We start from the raw sequence: 13247 nt of genomic DNA, 5'->3' as shown, positions 1-13247 counted from the left end.
TGTGTGTTAACTCTCTATGTGTGTGTGTGTGTGTGTCTGTGTGTGTTAACTGTGTGTGTGTCTGTGTGTGTTAACTCTCTCTATGTGTGTGTCTGTGTGTGTTAACTCTCTCTACGTGTGTGTCTGTGTGTGTTAACTCTCTGTGTGTGTGTGTGTGTGTGTGTGTGTGTGTGTGTGTGTGTGTGTGTGTGTGTGTGTGTGTCTCTGTGTGTGTGTGTGTGTGTGTGTGTCTGTGTGTGTTAACTCTGTGTGTGTGTGTGTGTGTGTGTGTGTGTCTGTGTGTGTTAACTCTCTGTGTGTGTGTGTGTGTGTGTGTGTGTGTGTGTGTGTGTTAACTCTCTGTGTGTGTGTGTGTGTGTCTGTGTGTCTGTGTGTGTTAACTCTCTCTGTGTGTGTGTGTGTGTGTGTGTGTGTGTGTGTGTGTGTTAACTCTCTGTGTGTGTGTGTGTGTGTGTGTGTCTGTGTGTGTTAACTCTCTGTGTGTGTGTGTGTGTCTGTGTGTTAACTCTCTGTGTGTGTGTGTGTGTGTGTGTGTCTGTGTGTGTTAACTCTCTGTGTGTGTGTGTGTGTGTGTGTGTGTGTGTGTGTGTGTGTGTGTGTGTTAACTGTGTGTGTGTGTGTGTGTGTGTGTGTGTGTGTGTGTTAACTCTCTGTGTGTGTGTGTGTGTGTGTGTGTGTGTGTCTGTGTGTGTTAACTCTCTGTGTGTGTGTGTGTGTGTGTGTCTGTGTGTGTTAACTCTCTGTGTGTGTGTGTGTGTGTGTGTGTGTGTGTGTCTGTGTGTGTTAACTCTCTGTGTGTGTGTGTGTGTGTGTGTGTGTGTGTGTGTGTGTGTGTGTGTGTTAACTCTCTGTGTGTGTGTGTGTGTGTGTGTGTGTGTGTGTGTAACTCTCTCTGTGTGTGTGTGTGTGTGTGTGTGTGTGTGTCTGTGTGTGTTAACTCTCTGTGTGTGTGTGTGTGTGTGTGTGTGTGTGTGTGTGTGTGTGTGTGTTAACTCTCTGTGTGTGTGTGTGTGTGTGTGTGTGTGTGTGTGTTAACTCTCTCTGTGTGTGTGTCTCTAACAGAGAAATGTCCTGATTCTTCGTACGAAGCTGCCGATCAGCTGGACCAGCAGCCGGAGATCTGTCTGCACTACATCAGAAACAGCTGCAGGTTCCAGAGTGAGTGATCCAGACGGCTATACACCCTACCTGATCTCTGATCTCTGATCTCTGATCTCTGATCTCTCATTTGTTTGTTTAACTTCATCAAAGATCTAGAAAGGAACATTTGGGATTTATGGTGCGTGTGTAGTGATTTAAACTGATCTATTTACAGTCTTGTTTGGTGCAGCTGACTCATTTTTAAATCACTTCTAAAAACAGATTTTTATAGACTTGCTTTCATATCTGTGTGTGTGTGTGTCTGTGTGTGTCTGTGTGTCTGTGTGTGTGTGTGTGTCTGTGTGTGTCTCTCTGTGCGTGTGAGTGTCTGTGTGTGTGTGTGTATGTGTGTGTGTCTGTCTGTGTGTGTTTTTCTCTGTCTGTCTGTGTGTGTGTGTGTATGTGTCTGTATGTGTCTCTGTGTGTGTGTGTGTCTGTGTGTGTGAGAGAGTGTGTGTGTGTGTGTGTGAAGACTAGCTTTAAGCTCCATCTCCACATGTTCCTTTTTTAACCTTTTTGTGTGTGTGTGTGTGTGTGTGTGTGTGTGTGTGTGTGTGTGTGTGTGTGTGTGTGTGTGTGTGTGTGTGTGAAGACGAGTGTCGGCGCATTCACTTCCCCCTGCCCTATCTTTGGGAGGTGTTTGATGGCGTCGCCTGGACAGCCCTGCAGAACATGGAGGACATCGAGCGGGATTACTGCGACCCGTCCAAGACACAGAGGTCAGAAGTCATGCATCACCTTTACCTTTGTCCAGGTTTGAAGATAATCTGCTGTTGATGAGGCAGTACAGCTGGGTATTGTTTATAATGATCCATACATGTTCCTGAACGTTACCCACCAGACTCCATGTAAATAATCGGGACTTTTAGCGTGTATAGAGCCAGCATATCTCCACCAGACTCCATGTAAATAATCAGGACTTTTAGCGTGTATAGAGCCAGCATATCTCCACCAGACTCCATGTAAATAATCAGGACTTTTAGCGTGTATAGAGCCAGCATATCTCCACCAGACTCCATGTAAATAATCAGGACTTTTAGCGTGAATAGAGCCAGCATATCTCCACCAGACTCCATGTAAATAATCAGGACTTTTAGCGTGTATAGAGCCAGCATATCTCCACCAGACTCCATGTAAATAATCAGGACTTTTAGCGTGTATAGAGACAGCATTTCATCATTTTCTGACACTTTAGAGACCAAACAAGTAATCCATTCATGCAGAAAATAATCCACCATGAAAGTAATCGGTAACTTAAAGCGCCGAAAACATAAAAAAAATACATTATACACATTGTTGAAAAAGTCCCCAAAACATTGAGAACCCAGTTCTCTGATTGCAGCTTGTTTTAATGTGAATATTTCTACTTAAACTTTTCTTTCTTGCTGCGTTTCCAGCAGTGGCGATCCACCCGTGGACTTCCTGTCGTGGACTCGGGACTCGCAGGCGGTTCGCCGTCTGTCCACGGTTTCCTCGGTAACGAAGCCGCCTCACTACGTCCTGACCACTGATTGGCTGTGGTACTACCGGGCGGAGCGGGGGAACTGGGTGGAGTACGGGCAGCCGGTAGGTTCAGACTTTTCTTTTCTTTAAAGATAAAAAGGATCTTGCAGCGTGTTAGCTGCTAACTGCTGTCTTCCTCCCTCAGGATGAAAGGCAGCGCACCACGTCGGTGACGTCGCAGAACCTGGAGGAGGCGTTTCTGTCGGACAGAACCGGCGTAGTCAGCGTGGTCAAAGACCGGAGACAGTACGTCGTCAGCTTCAAAGGTACCACTTCCTGTCACCTGACAAGTCCCATCTAGTCTTAGTTAGTCTGAAGAGAAGTGACTCCCTAGTCACTTCCCAAGGTAAGTTTCAAGTCAAGATTAGCGATCCCAAAGTGTGTGTGTGTGTGTGTGTGTGTGTGTGTGTGTGTGTGTACCTGTTTTACTATATTCGTGGGGTCCAAAAACCGGGGACTACAGTATATGATATATATGCACAGCCTCGTGGGGACCAAAATGCTGGACCCCACGAGTTTAAAGGGCTGTTTGAGGGTTAAGACTTGGTTTTAGGATTAGGGTTAGAATTAGGTTAGGGTTAGGGTGAGGGTAAGGGTTAAGGTTAGGCATTTAGTTGTGATGGTTAAGGTTAGGGTAAGGGTTAAGGTTAGGCATTTAGTTGTGATGGTTAAGGTTAGGGTAAGGGTTAAGGTTAGGCATTTAGTTGTGATGGTTAAGGTTAGGGTAAGGGTTAAGGTTAGGCATTTAGTTGTGATGGTTAAGGTTAGGGTAAGGGGCTAGGGAATGCATTATGTCAATGATATGTCCCCACAAAGATAGTAATACAGACTTGTATATGCGTGTGTGTGTGCGTGTGCGTGTGCGTGTGCGTGTGCGTGTGCGTGTGTGTGTGTGTGTACCTGTTTTACTATATTCGTGGGGTCCAAAAACCGGGGACTACAGTATACTTGTGGGGTCTGCACAGCCTCGTGGGGACCAAAATGCTGGTCCCCACGAGTTTAAAGGGCTGTTTGAGGGTTAAGACTTGGTTTTAGGATTGGGGTTAGAATTAAGTTAGGGTTATGGTGAGGGTAAGGGTTAAGGTTAGGCATTTAGTTGTGATGGTTAAGGTTAGGGTAAGGGTTAAGGTTAGACATTTAGTTGTGATGGTTAAGGTTAGGGTAAGGGCCTAGGGAATGCATTATGTCAATGATATGTCCCCACAAAGATAGTAATACAGACTTGTATGTGCGTGTGTGTGTGTGTGTGCGTGTGCGTGTGTGTGTAACGTAGGGTAATATAGGGTTGAAAAATACGTTAATTACCCTTTAAAGGAGCTTGCACACTGCTCAAACAAATACCAACAAACAGCTGTTGGCAGTTGTCAGTTGGAGGTCTTTATAATGTTCATAAACCAACTGCCAGTCCACACTGCCCAGATAGTAACAGACAAGACTGACTTTTGTCCCCTAGTCCTACCTTTTCTTATTTGAGTTCTGGTTTAATATAACATGGATGAAGTGGAGACCTTGTTGAATGTGGCCAGAGTAGTTCTGGTCTACCTGGCCTGTAAAGCTGCTAGCCGTGTACAGGAGAGACAGCAACCAAGACTAGCCAGGAGGAGACTGTGGTGTAAACCTTGGATATTGACACATGTAAAACAGGCTTTCTATCCTAACTTGTGTCAAGACCTTCCCTCAGAAGATTCTCCAGCTTTTGCGAATTTTGCCAGTTTTGCTCCTCAAGCTTTTGAGGAATTACTCACCATGGTTATTTAGGGGTGGGGCGAAATCAATACAGCGTAGTATCGCAATATTTTCTGTGGCAATACTATATCGATACACAGACGCCAAGTATGGATCTATTATTATATATGTGATGGTCAGTCTGTCTGCTTGATAATCTGATTTTGCAGCGATACACAGACATTTATATTTTTAGATAAAACAGATGTTGACAAAGTTTTCTTTTGGGGACATGGATATGAATTGCAATATATCGCAGAATATTTCAATATGTTTAAAATTGCAATAATATCGTATCGTGATGATATCGTATCGTGAGGCCTCTGGTGATTCCCACCCCTATGGTTACTCCACTAATTGCCAGAAAAAACACCCATTTTAGAGACAGCATTTCAAGCTGTTAGAATGTTGCCATTTCTTGGAAGATAGGCTCCATTGGTCCGAAATTCTCCAACTCCAACTCCACCAGACCAGACTGGGCATGTCAGACTCTACCAACTCCACCAGACCAGACTGGGCATGTCAGACTCTACCAACTCCACCAGACCAGACTGGGCATGTCAGACTCTACCAACTCCACCAGACCAGACTGGGCATGTCAGACTCTACCAACTCCACCAGACCAGACTGGGCATGTCAGACTCTACCAACTCCACCAGACCAGACTGGACATGTCAGACTCGACCAACTCCACCAGACCAGACTGGACATGTCAGACTCTACCAACTCCACCAGACCAGACTGGACATGTCAGACTCTACCAACTCCACCAGACCAGACTGGACATGTCCAACTCTACCAACTCCACCAGACCAGACTGGACATGTCAGACTCTAGCATCTCCACCAGACCAGACTGGACATGTCCAACTCTACCAACTCCACCAGACCAGACTGGACATGTCCAACTCTACCAACTCCACCAGACCAGACTGGACATGTAAAACTCTACCAACTCCACCAGACCAGACTGGACATGTCCAACCCTACCAACTCCACCAAACCAGACTGGACATGTCCAACCCTACCAACTCCACCAGACCAGACTGGACATGTTCAACCCTACCAACTCCACCAGACCAGACTGGACATGTCAGACTCTGCCAACTCCACGAGACCAGACTGGACATGTCCAACTCTACCAACTCCACCAGACCAGACTGGACATGTCCAACTCTGCCAACTCCATCAGACCAGACTGGACATGTCCAACTCTACCAACTCCACCAGACCAGACTGGACATGTCAGACTCTACCAACTCCACCAGACCAGACTGGATATGTCAGACTCTACCAACTCCACCAGACCAGACTGGTAATGTCCAACTCTGCCAACTCCACCAGACCAGACTGGACATGTCAGACTCTACCAACTCCACCAGACCAGACTGGACATGTCAAACTCTACCAACTCCACCAGACCAGACTGGACATGTCCACTCTACCAACTCCACCAGACCAGACTGGACATGTCCAACTCTACCAACTCCACCAGACCAGACTGGACATGTCAGACTCTAGCATCTCCACCAGACCAGACTGGACATGTCCAACTCTACCAACTCCACCAGACCAGACTGGACATGTCCAACTCTACCAACTCCACCAGACCAGACTGGACATGTAAAACTCTACCAACTCCACCAGACCAGACTGGACATGTCCAACTCTGCCAACTCCACGAGACCAGACTGGACATGTCCAACTCTACCAACTCCACCAGACCAGACTGGACATGTCCAACTCTGCCAACTCCACCAGACCAGACTGGACATGTCCAACTCTACCAACTCCACCAGACCAGACTGGACATGTCAGACTCTACCAGCTCCACCAGACCAGACTGGACATGTCCAACTCTACCAACTCCACCAGACCAGACTGGACATGTCAGACTCTACCAGCTCCACCAGACCAGACTGGACATGTCAGACTCTACCAACTCCACCAGACCAGACTGGACATGTCCAACTCTACCAACTCCACCAGACCAGACTGGACATGTCCAACTCTGCCAACTCCACCAGACCAGACTGGACATGTCCAACTCTACCAACTCGACCAGACTGGACATGTCAGACTCTACCAACTCCACCAGACCAGACTGGACATGTCCAACTCTAACAACTCCACCAGATCAGACTGGACATGTCCAACTCTACCAGCTCCACCAGACCAGACTGGACATGTCCAACTCTAACAACTCCACCCAACAAAGGGCAACAAACACAGACGACCGGCCCACACCTTTCAAAATTTTGGAAAGTGTCTTATGGTTTTAATTTTAAATATTGACCCAGAAAAACTTAAAGTTGCACGACAGCGCAAGGGTTAGATCTTCCAGCTGAATGTTTTTAGGTGCTGAATGAGTGGAGTAAGTCCTGTTGACTGCTGTCTGGTCTGGTGGTCTTGGTTGTTCAATTCAATTTTATTTATAATATCAAATCATAACAAGAGTTATCTCGAGACACTTTACAGATAGAGTAGGTCTAGACCACACTCTATAATTTACAAAGCCCCAACAATACCAACAATTACAGTAATTCCCTCAAGAGCAAGCAGTGCGGCAGTGGCGAGGAAAAACTCCCTCTTGGGAAGAAACCTCGGACAGACCCAGGCTCTTGGTAGGAGGTGTCTGACGGGCCGGTTGGGGGGGTGATGAACAGTGGCAATAGTAGTCACATTAATAATGGAACAGTGACTGGATGTAGCAGGAAGCAGCAGGAAGCAGCAGGAAGCTGCAGGGTTCAGCAGGAAGCAGCAGGGTTCAGCAGGAAGCAGCAGGGTTCAGCAGGAAGCTGCAGGGTTCAGCAGGAAGCTGCAGGGTTCAGCAGGAAGTTGCAGGGTTCAGCAGGAAGCTGCAGGGTTCAGCAGGAAGCAGCAGGGTTCAACAGGAAGCAGCAGGGTTCAACAGGAAGCAGCAGGGTTCAGCAGGAAGCAGCAGGAAGCTGCAGGTTTCAGCAGGAAGCTGCAGGGTTCAGCAGGAAGCAGCAGGGTTCAGCAGGAAGCAGCAGGAAGCAGCAGGAAGCAGCAGGGTTCAGCAGGAAGCAGCAGGAAGCTGCAGGGTTCAGCAGGAAGCAGCAGGGTTCAGCAGGAAGCAGCAGGAAGCAGCAGGGTTCAGCAGGAAGCAGCAGGGTTCAGCAGGAAGCTGCAGGGTTCAGCAGGAAGCAGCAGGGTTCAGCAGGAAGCAGCAGGAAGCTGCAGGGTTCAGCAGGAAGCAGCAGGGTTCAGCAGGAAGCAGCAGGAAGCTGCAGGGTTCAGCAGGAAGCTGCAGGGTTCAGCAGGAAGCAGCAGGGTTCAGCAGGAAGCAGCAGGGTTCAGCAGGAAGCAGCAGGAAGCTGCAGGGTTCAGCAGGAAGCAGCAGGGTTCAGCAGGAAGCTGCAGGGTTCAGCAGGAAGCTGCAGGGTTCAGCAGGAAGCAGCATGACATTGCAGGGCACCGCTGAGCTCGGCAGGGGAGTGCAGCAGGACCACGGCGACAGCTGGAACCAGGATCTTGGTGCCAACGTTCTCCAAGGAAATACGCTGGGGAAAAAACATAAGGACTCCGGGAGTAAACTCCCCAGAAGCTAGGATTAGTAACAAGCATTTCTGGGACGGGATACACACAAATAGTAATAGTAATAGAAAGGGAGAGGAGAGAGCAGCTCAGTGTGTCAAAGGAAGGAAGTCCCCCGGCAGTCTAGAACTATAACAGCGTAACTATAACAGTGTAACTAAGAGAGACAGGCAGTTTAAGGAGAGGTAGCCTGCTCGGCCTTAGAACTCTCCCCCACCGGATCGGGCTTGGCTGGCCTGCCTCCCTCTACTTTGTTATGTATTATTAATCTAACAATTATGAAGAGAAGCAGGTGGGCCAGTTAGGTGAACACTGCAACTCCTCACTCCCTAACTATAAGCTTTATCAAATAGAAGAGTTTTAAGTTCATTCTTGAAAGCGATTACAGTGTCTGCCCCCCGAACCCAGATCAGGAGCTGGTTCCATAGAAGAGGAGCCTGGTAGCTGAAGGCTCTGGCTCCCATTCTACTTTTAGAGACTCTAGGTACCACCAGTAACTCTGCATTCTGGGAGCGCAGTGCTCTAGTGGGACAATAGGGTATTAGGAGCTCTTCTAGATATGATGGTGCTAGACCATTTAGAGCTTTGTAGGTCAAGAGAAGGATTTTAAAATCAAACCTGTATTTTACAGGAAGCCAATGCAGAGAAGCGTACTGCGTATCTGTCTGGTCTGGTGGTCTTGGTTGTTCACTGCTTATCTGTCTGGTCTGGTGGTCTCTGTTGCAGACATGTACCAGAGGAACCCCAAACACAGGACCAAGAGGAGAGTCCGTCGGCGCCCCCGCTTCGTCTCCGTGGCTAAGGGGACCAATCATTAGAGGGACCAGGACCTGAGGGGACCAATCATTAGAGGGACCAGGACCTGAGGGAACCAATCATTAGAGGGACCAGGACCTGAAGGATTCTCGTCTGGATCTGATCTCGGGTTAACACACTTGGGTTTTTAACTGAACTGTCTAAGATTTCTATTCTAAAACAAAACGTGTGTGTGTGTCTGTGTTTGAGTAAGAGTGTGTCTGTGTGTGTGTGTGTAAGTGTGTGTGTGTGTGTGTGTGTGTGTGTGTGTGTGTGTGTGTGTGTGTGTGTGTGTGTGTGTGTGTGTGTGTGTGTGTGTGTGTGTGTGTGTGTGTGTGTGTGTGTGTGTGTGTGTGTGTGTGTGTGTGTGTGTGTGTGTGTGTGAGTAGGACCAGTCTGTTACTGGGTTACGTTAGCGTTGTGTGTAATGCTACACCATACTAGCTTTAAGCTCCATCTCCACATGTTCCTTTTTAACCCTAAATGTAGCATTGTAATGCTAGCTAATAGCATGCTAACTGCTGTTTTCATGTATTTCATGTTAATGAAGAGTTTGTTATTGGACGGGTCCAACATGTTATTAATACTTTGAGCGTTTTGTTCTTTTGTTATAAAACAGAAATATTTGTTGTGTATTTAACTCCTCATCGAGACCTTTTACAGCTTTTCATTAGCCTAACCAGCCAGACCCACATCCAGATGTTGGGTCTGGGAACTCCCCATTGGTCAGGGCTCAATCCGAGGGGCGGGATCAACGGTTAGCTTACATATTCCCTCTAAACCAATAGGATAGCGCTCCAACCAATCAACCAATCTAGGGTGGTCTAGATTTCTAGGCTAGTTTTTCTTTGCTTTGTGTTAAACAGTTTTGGGACTTTATGTCGTCTAATATATCATGATAACATTGTTCATTATTACGTACCAATACGTGCCAATAAACTTCACAATATATATGAATACAAAATGATTGGTTTGATTTCTGAGACACCAGAAGTTATACTTTGAGTTTTAGGGGCTCCTGGAGCAGGCTAGCATGCTAGCATGCTAAATGTAACCAATATTGTTTAATGCTAACTTTAATATCAGAGTCTCTCTCTCTCTCTCTGTGTCTCTCTCTCTCTGTCTCTCTCTCTCTCTCTCTCTCTCTCTGTGTCTCTCTCTCTCTCTGTCTCTCTGTCTCTCTGTCTCTCTCTCTCTCTCTCTCTCTCTCTCTCTCTCTCTCTCTCTCTCTGTCTCTCTCTCTCTCTCTCTCTCTCTCTCTCTCTCTCTCTCTCTCTCTCTCTCTCTCTCTCTCTCTCTGTCTCTCTGTCTCTCTCTCTCTCTCTCTCTCTCTGTCTCTCTCTCTCTCTGTGTCTCTCTCTCTCTCTCTCTCTCTCTCTCTGTCTCTCTCTCTCTCTCTCTCTCTCTCTCTCTCTCTCTCTCTCTCTCTGTCTCTCTCTCTCTCTCTCTCTCTCTCTCTCTCTCTCTCTCTCTCTCTCTCTCTCTCTCTCTCTCTCTCTCTCTCTCTCTCTCTCTCTCTCTCTCTCTCTCTGTCTCTCTCTCTCTCTCTCTCTCTCTCTCTCTCTCTCTCTCTCTCTCTCTCTCTCTCTCTCTCTCTCTCTCTCTCTCTCTCTCTCTCTCTCTCTCTCTCTCTCTCTCTCTCTCTGTCTCTCTCTCTCTCTCTGTCTCTTTCTCTCTCTCTCTCTCTGTCTCTCTTTCTCTCTCTCTCTCTCTCTCTCTCTGTCTCTCTCTCTCTCTCTCTCTCTCTCTGTCTCTCTCTCTCTCTCTGTCTCTCTCTCTCTCTCTCTCTCTCTCTCTCTCTCTCTCTCTCTCTCTCTCTCTCTCTCTCTCTCTCTCTCTCTCTCTCTCTCTCTCTCTCTGTCTCTCTCTCTCTCTCTCTCTCTCTCTCTCTCTCTCTCTCTCTCTCTCTCTCTCTCTCTCTCTCTGTCTCTCTCTCTCTCTCTCTCTCTCTCTCTCTCTCTCTCTCTCTCTCTCTCTCTCTCTCTGTCTCTCTGTCTCTCTCTCTCTCTCTCTCTCTCTCTCTCTCTCTCTCTCTCTCTCTCTCTGTCTCTCTCTCTCTCTCTCTCTCTCTCTCTCTCTCTCTCTCTCTGTCTCTCTCTCTCTCTCTCTCTCTCTCTCTCTCTCTCTCTCTCTCTCTCTCTCTCTCTCTGTCTCTCTCTCTCTCTGTCTCTCTCTGTGAGGAGAAAGAGAACAAGATGTCATTTGAATCGTAGATTTGGATCACCGGAGCCGGTGGGACTGGTACCAGTCGGGTCCAGACCCCGGGACTCTGTTACCCCGTGGGTCCAGATCTCAGAGTCTGGTACCCCTGAGCAGCTGTGTGTAGATGAAGAAGAGTGCGGGCTGAGAGAAGAGGAGGAAGGTGTGATTAATCCTGCAGAGACCCTTTCTCCTCCTCCTCCTCCTTCCTGCTGCAGAGGCATAGGACGGTGAAGGAATGTCCCGCCCTCCTCTGCCCCTGATTGGCTCGTACTCGCTGCCTTCATTGGCTGGATTGGTCAGGTTTCGGCATACTGAGGGTGAGAAGAGGAGGAAAGGGAATACCTAAAGGGACAAAAAGATGCTACAGGGGTTTCTGTGCCTTCAAAAGGTTTTTGTCTTTAAGTTTTTTGAGTGTTATTGATTATCTGCTCTGGCTTTTAGACCCAGATATGAAGATAATAACGGCCCAGAATGCAGTGAAAAAGAGAGAAATGTTTCGGAGAAATGGCTTTTTTTAATTCTTATTGAAAAATGTAACATGTTCTTGACGTCTAAACATCTTATTACGATATGATTGGCTCTCCCTGATGTTCTTTCTCTAACCCTTGGAGTAAGAACACCAGGGTGAGCCAATCAGAGGACGGCAGAGTAGGGCGGGACATTCCTTCGCCGTCCTAGGAATCGGATCCGCGGCAGTGAGAGGCGTGACGCGCCGGAACAGCATCTCCAGGATGGCAGGTAGGTCTCCTCTCGGATCAGAAAACTAACTGTAATGATAGCACGGCACGGCTCGGCACGGCTCAGCTCGGCCTCCTCTTTATGTTAAATGCCCGGTGTCGGTGAGGCTGTGCGGGTCTGATCCGCATCTCCGACCGGGGATCGGTGTCGGTTCCCGCGGCATGGAGGCTCCAGCTGCGGCCAGCGTCCTCTCGGTTGATTTCACACCGATCCTAATCCTGATCATTAGCTCGTTACACCGGCGCCGGACCCGGTAATTAGGACCCGGATGTTCCGCTGCTCTAACCCGTCCCTGGTGGCTGCAGAGCGGGATGAAAGCAGCCGGACTGGCCGGTGTCTCCACGGAGCAGAGAGGGGAGACAGGCCGGGGGTCTGTCCGATAATGGGGTCAGTCAGTGTGGGAGGCGGCCGTGCCGTGCCGTGCCGTGCCAGGCCAGAGAAGGTATGAGCGGCCTGGACTGATGGAAGCAGCAGGGCCGGAACAAAGCTGTACAAGGCCGAGCACATTAACTATTAATACAGGACACATCAACATATATAATATATCATCATAATAATGTGTGTAAGTATATATAAAACACTCCGCAATGCTTCTGTAAAAACACAGAGATTATAGCAGAATATCCTAATTCAAATAAATGTCATTAACAGTAAACTAACAGACCTGTCCCCCCCCCTCTTGGTGTGGGTCCTCTGTGGTTCAGGTCCTCCTGTCGGGCGCTCGGCTCTCTGCTCCGGGATCAAACCCCCGGCCCTCTGAGGACGATGGATGCTGTGATCCTGCCGGGCAGAGGCTCCAGGACCAGAACCAGGACCAGGACCAGGACCAGGATGGAGCCCAAAGCTCCGCTGCCGCGACCCTGCTGGTGGCCGCCACGCTGGTTTCCATGGTGACATCAAACTCGCCTGCTGCAGGTAAGACAGGGGTCAAACTCAGTTTCCCAGAGGGCCACACTGGCAGAATCACATCAAGGGCCAGACATGGAGTTCATTGATGTGCTTTTATTCATCAATAAAGTCAAATATCTTTGGCTGTATTATTGCATGTCTCATATAGTCTAGAGTGACCATATTTTGATTTCCAAATAAAGACAACAGTGGTGATTCTCAGGGTTAATGAACATGCTTTATTATGGATTGACAAAAATAACTTCTGTAATAAAATAAAATCTGTAACATGTAACAAAATAATAGCTCTCTTTTAAAATAAATAAATAATATGAAATAATGTTCTAAATATGACCTCTTCTGTGTTAGAAATCCCAGCTTTAACAAAATATCTCTTAATACCTTTTCAATGTAATAAGATAAATAATAAAGACACTGAAACATGTGTGCCAGCTTTGCACAGGTGCTCCGCCTCCAACGGTGGCTGCTCTAGTCTTGTTTTATGGTTGTCAGTGGCCTGATGGTTATACCTGTGTGTGTGTGTGTGTGTGTGTATAGGCCCTGGTGACAGCGGCGAGTCCCACCGACTCTAGAGTCCTAGTGAGAGAAACAAATGTCTCCCACGGTGGGGAATCTTTAGTAGGAAACACTTGGCATTGTGTGTAATGCTGCTCCGCTGTCTGCCCTGGTCTCTGTCTG

General features: G+C 47.9%; 1 protein-coding gene across 2 annotated transcripts in view; it reads left to right on the top strand.

Moving 5' to 3' along the window:
* Positions 1–8975, top strand: part of parp12b (poly (ADP-ribose) polymerase family, member 12b) — a 16694-nt gene extending 7719 nt beyond the window's left edge. The window contains exons 4-9 of one of the 2 annotated variants that reach the window (XM_028570660.1): positions 1063–1158; positions 1733–1859; positions 2538–2706; positions 2789–2909; positions 8652–8777; positions 8810–8975. In XM_028570660.1, coding sequence (XP_028426461.1) covers positions 1063–1158; positions 1733–1859; positions 2538–2706; positions 2789–2909; positions 8652–8743 — 605 coding nt within the window. In that variant the 3' untranslated portion in view covers positions 8744–8777; positions 8810–8975. Of the gene's footprint in view, positions 1–1062; positions 1159–1732; positions 1860–2537; positions 2707–2788; positions 2910–8651 lie in introns of both variants that reach the window. The other variant, XM_028570658.1, reaches the window with a different exon arrangement.
* Positions 8976–13247: the final 4272 nt, after the last annotated feature.

This window comes from Perca flavescens, chromosome 23 (assembly GCF_004354835.1).
Source record: "Perca flavescens isolate YP-PL-M2 chromosome 23, PFLA_1.0, whole genome shotgun sequence".
NCBI lineage: Eukaryota > Metazoa > Chordata > Actinopteri > Perciformes > Percidae > Perca > Perca flavescens.
The sequence above is the reverse complement of the archived record's forward strand: the minus strand, read 5'-3'. Positions and strand labels throughout refer to the sequence as shown.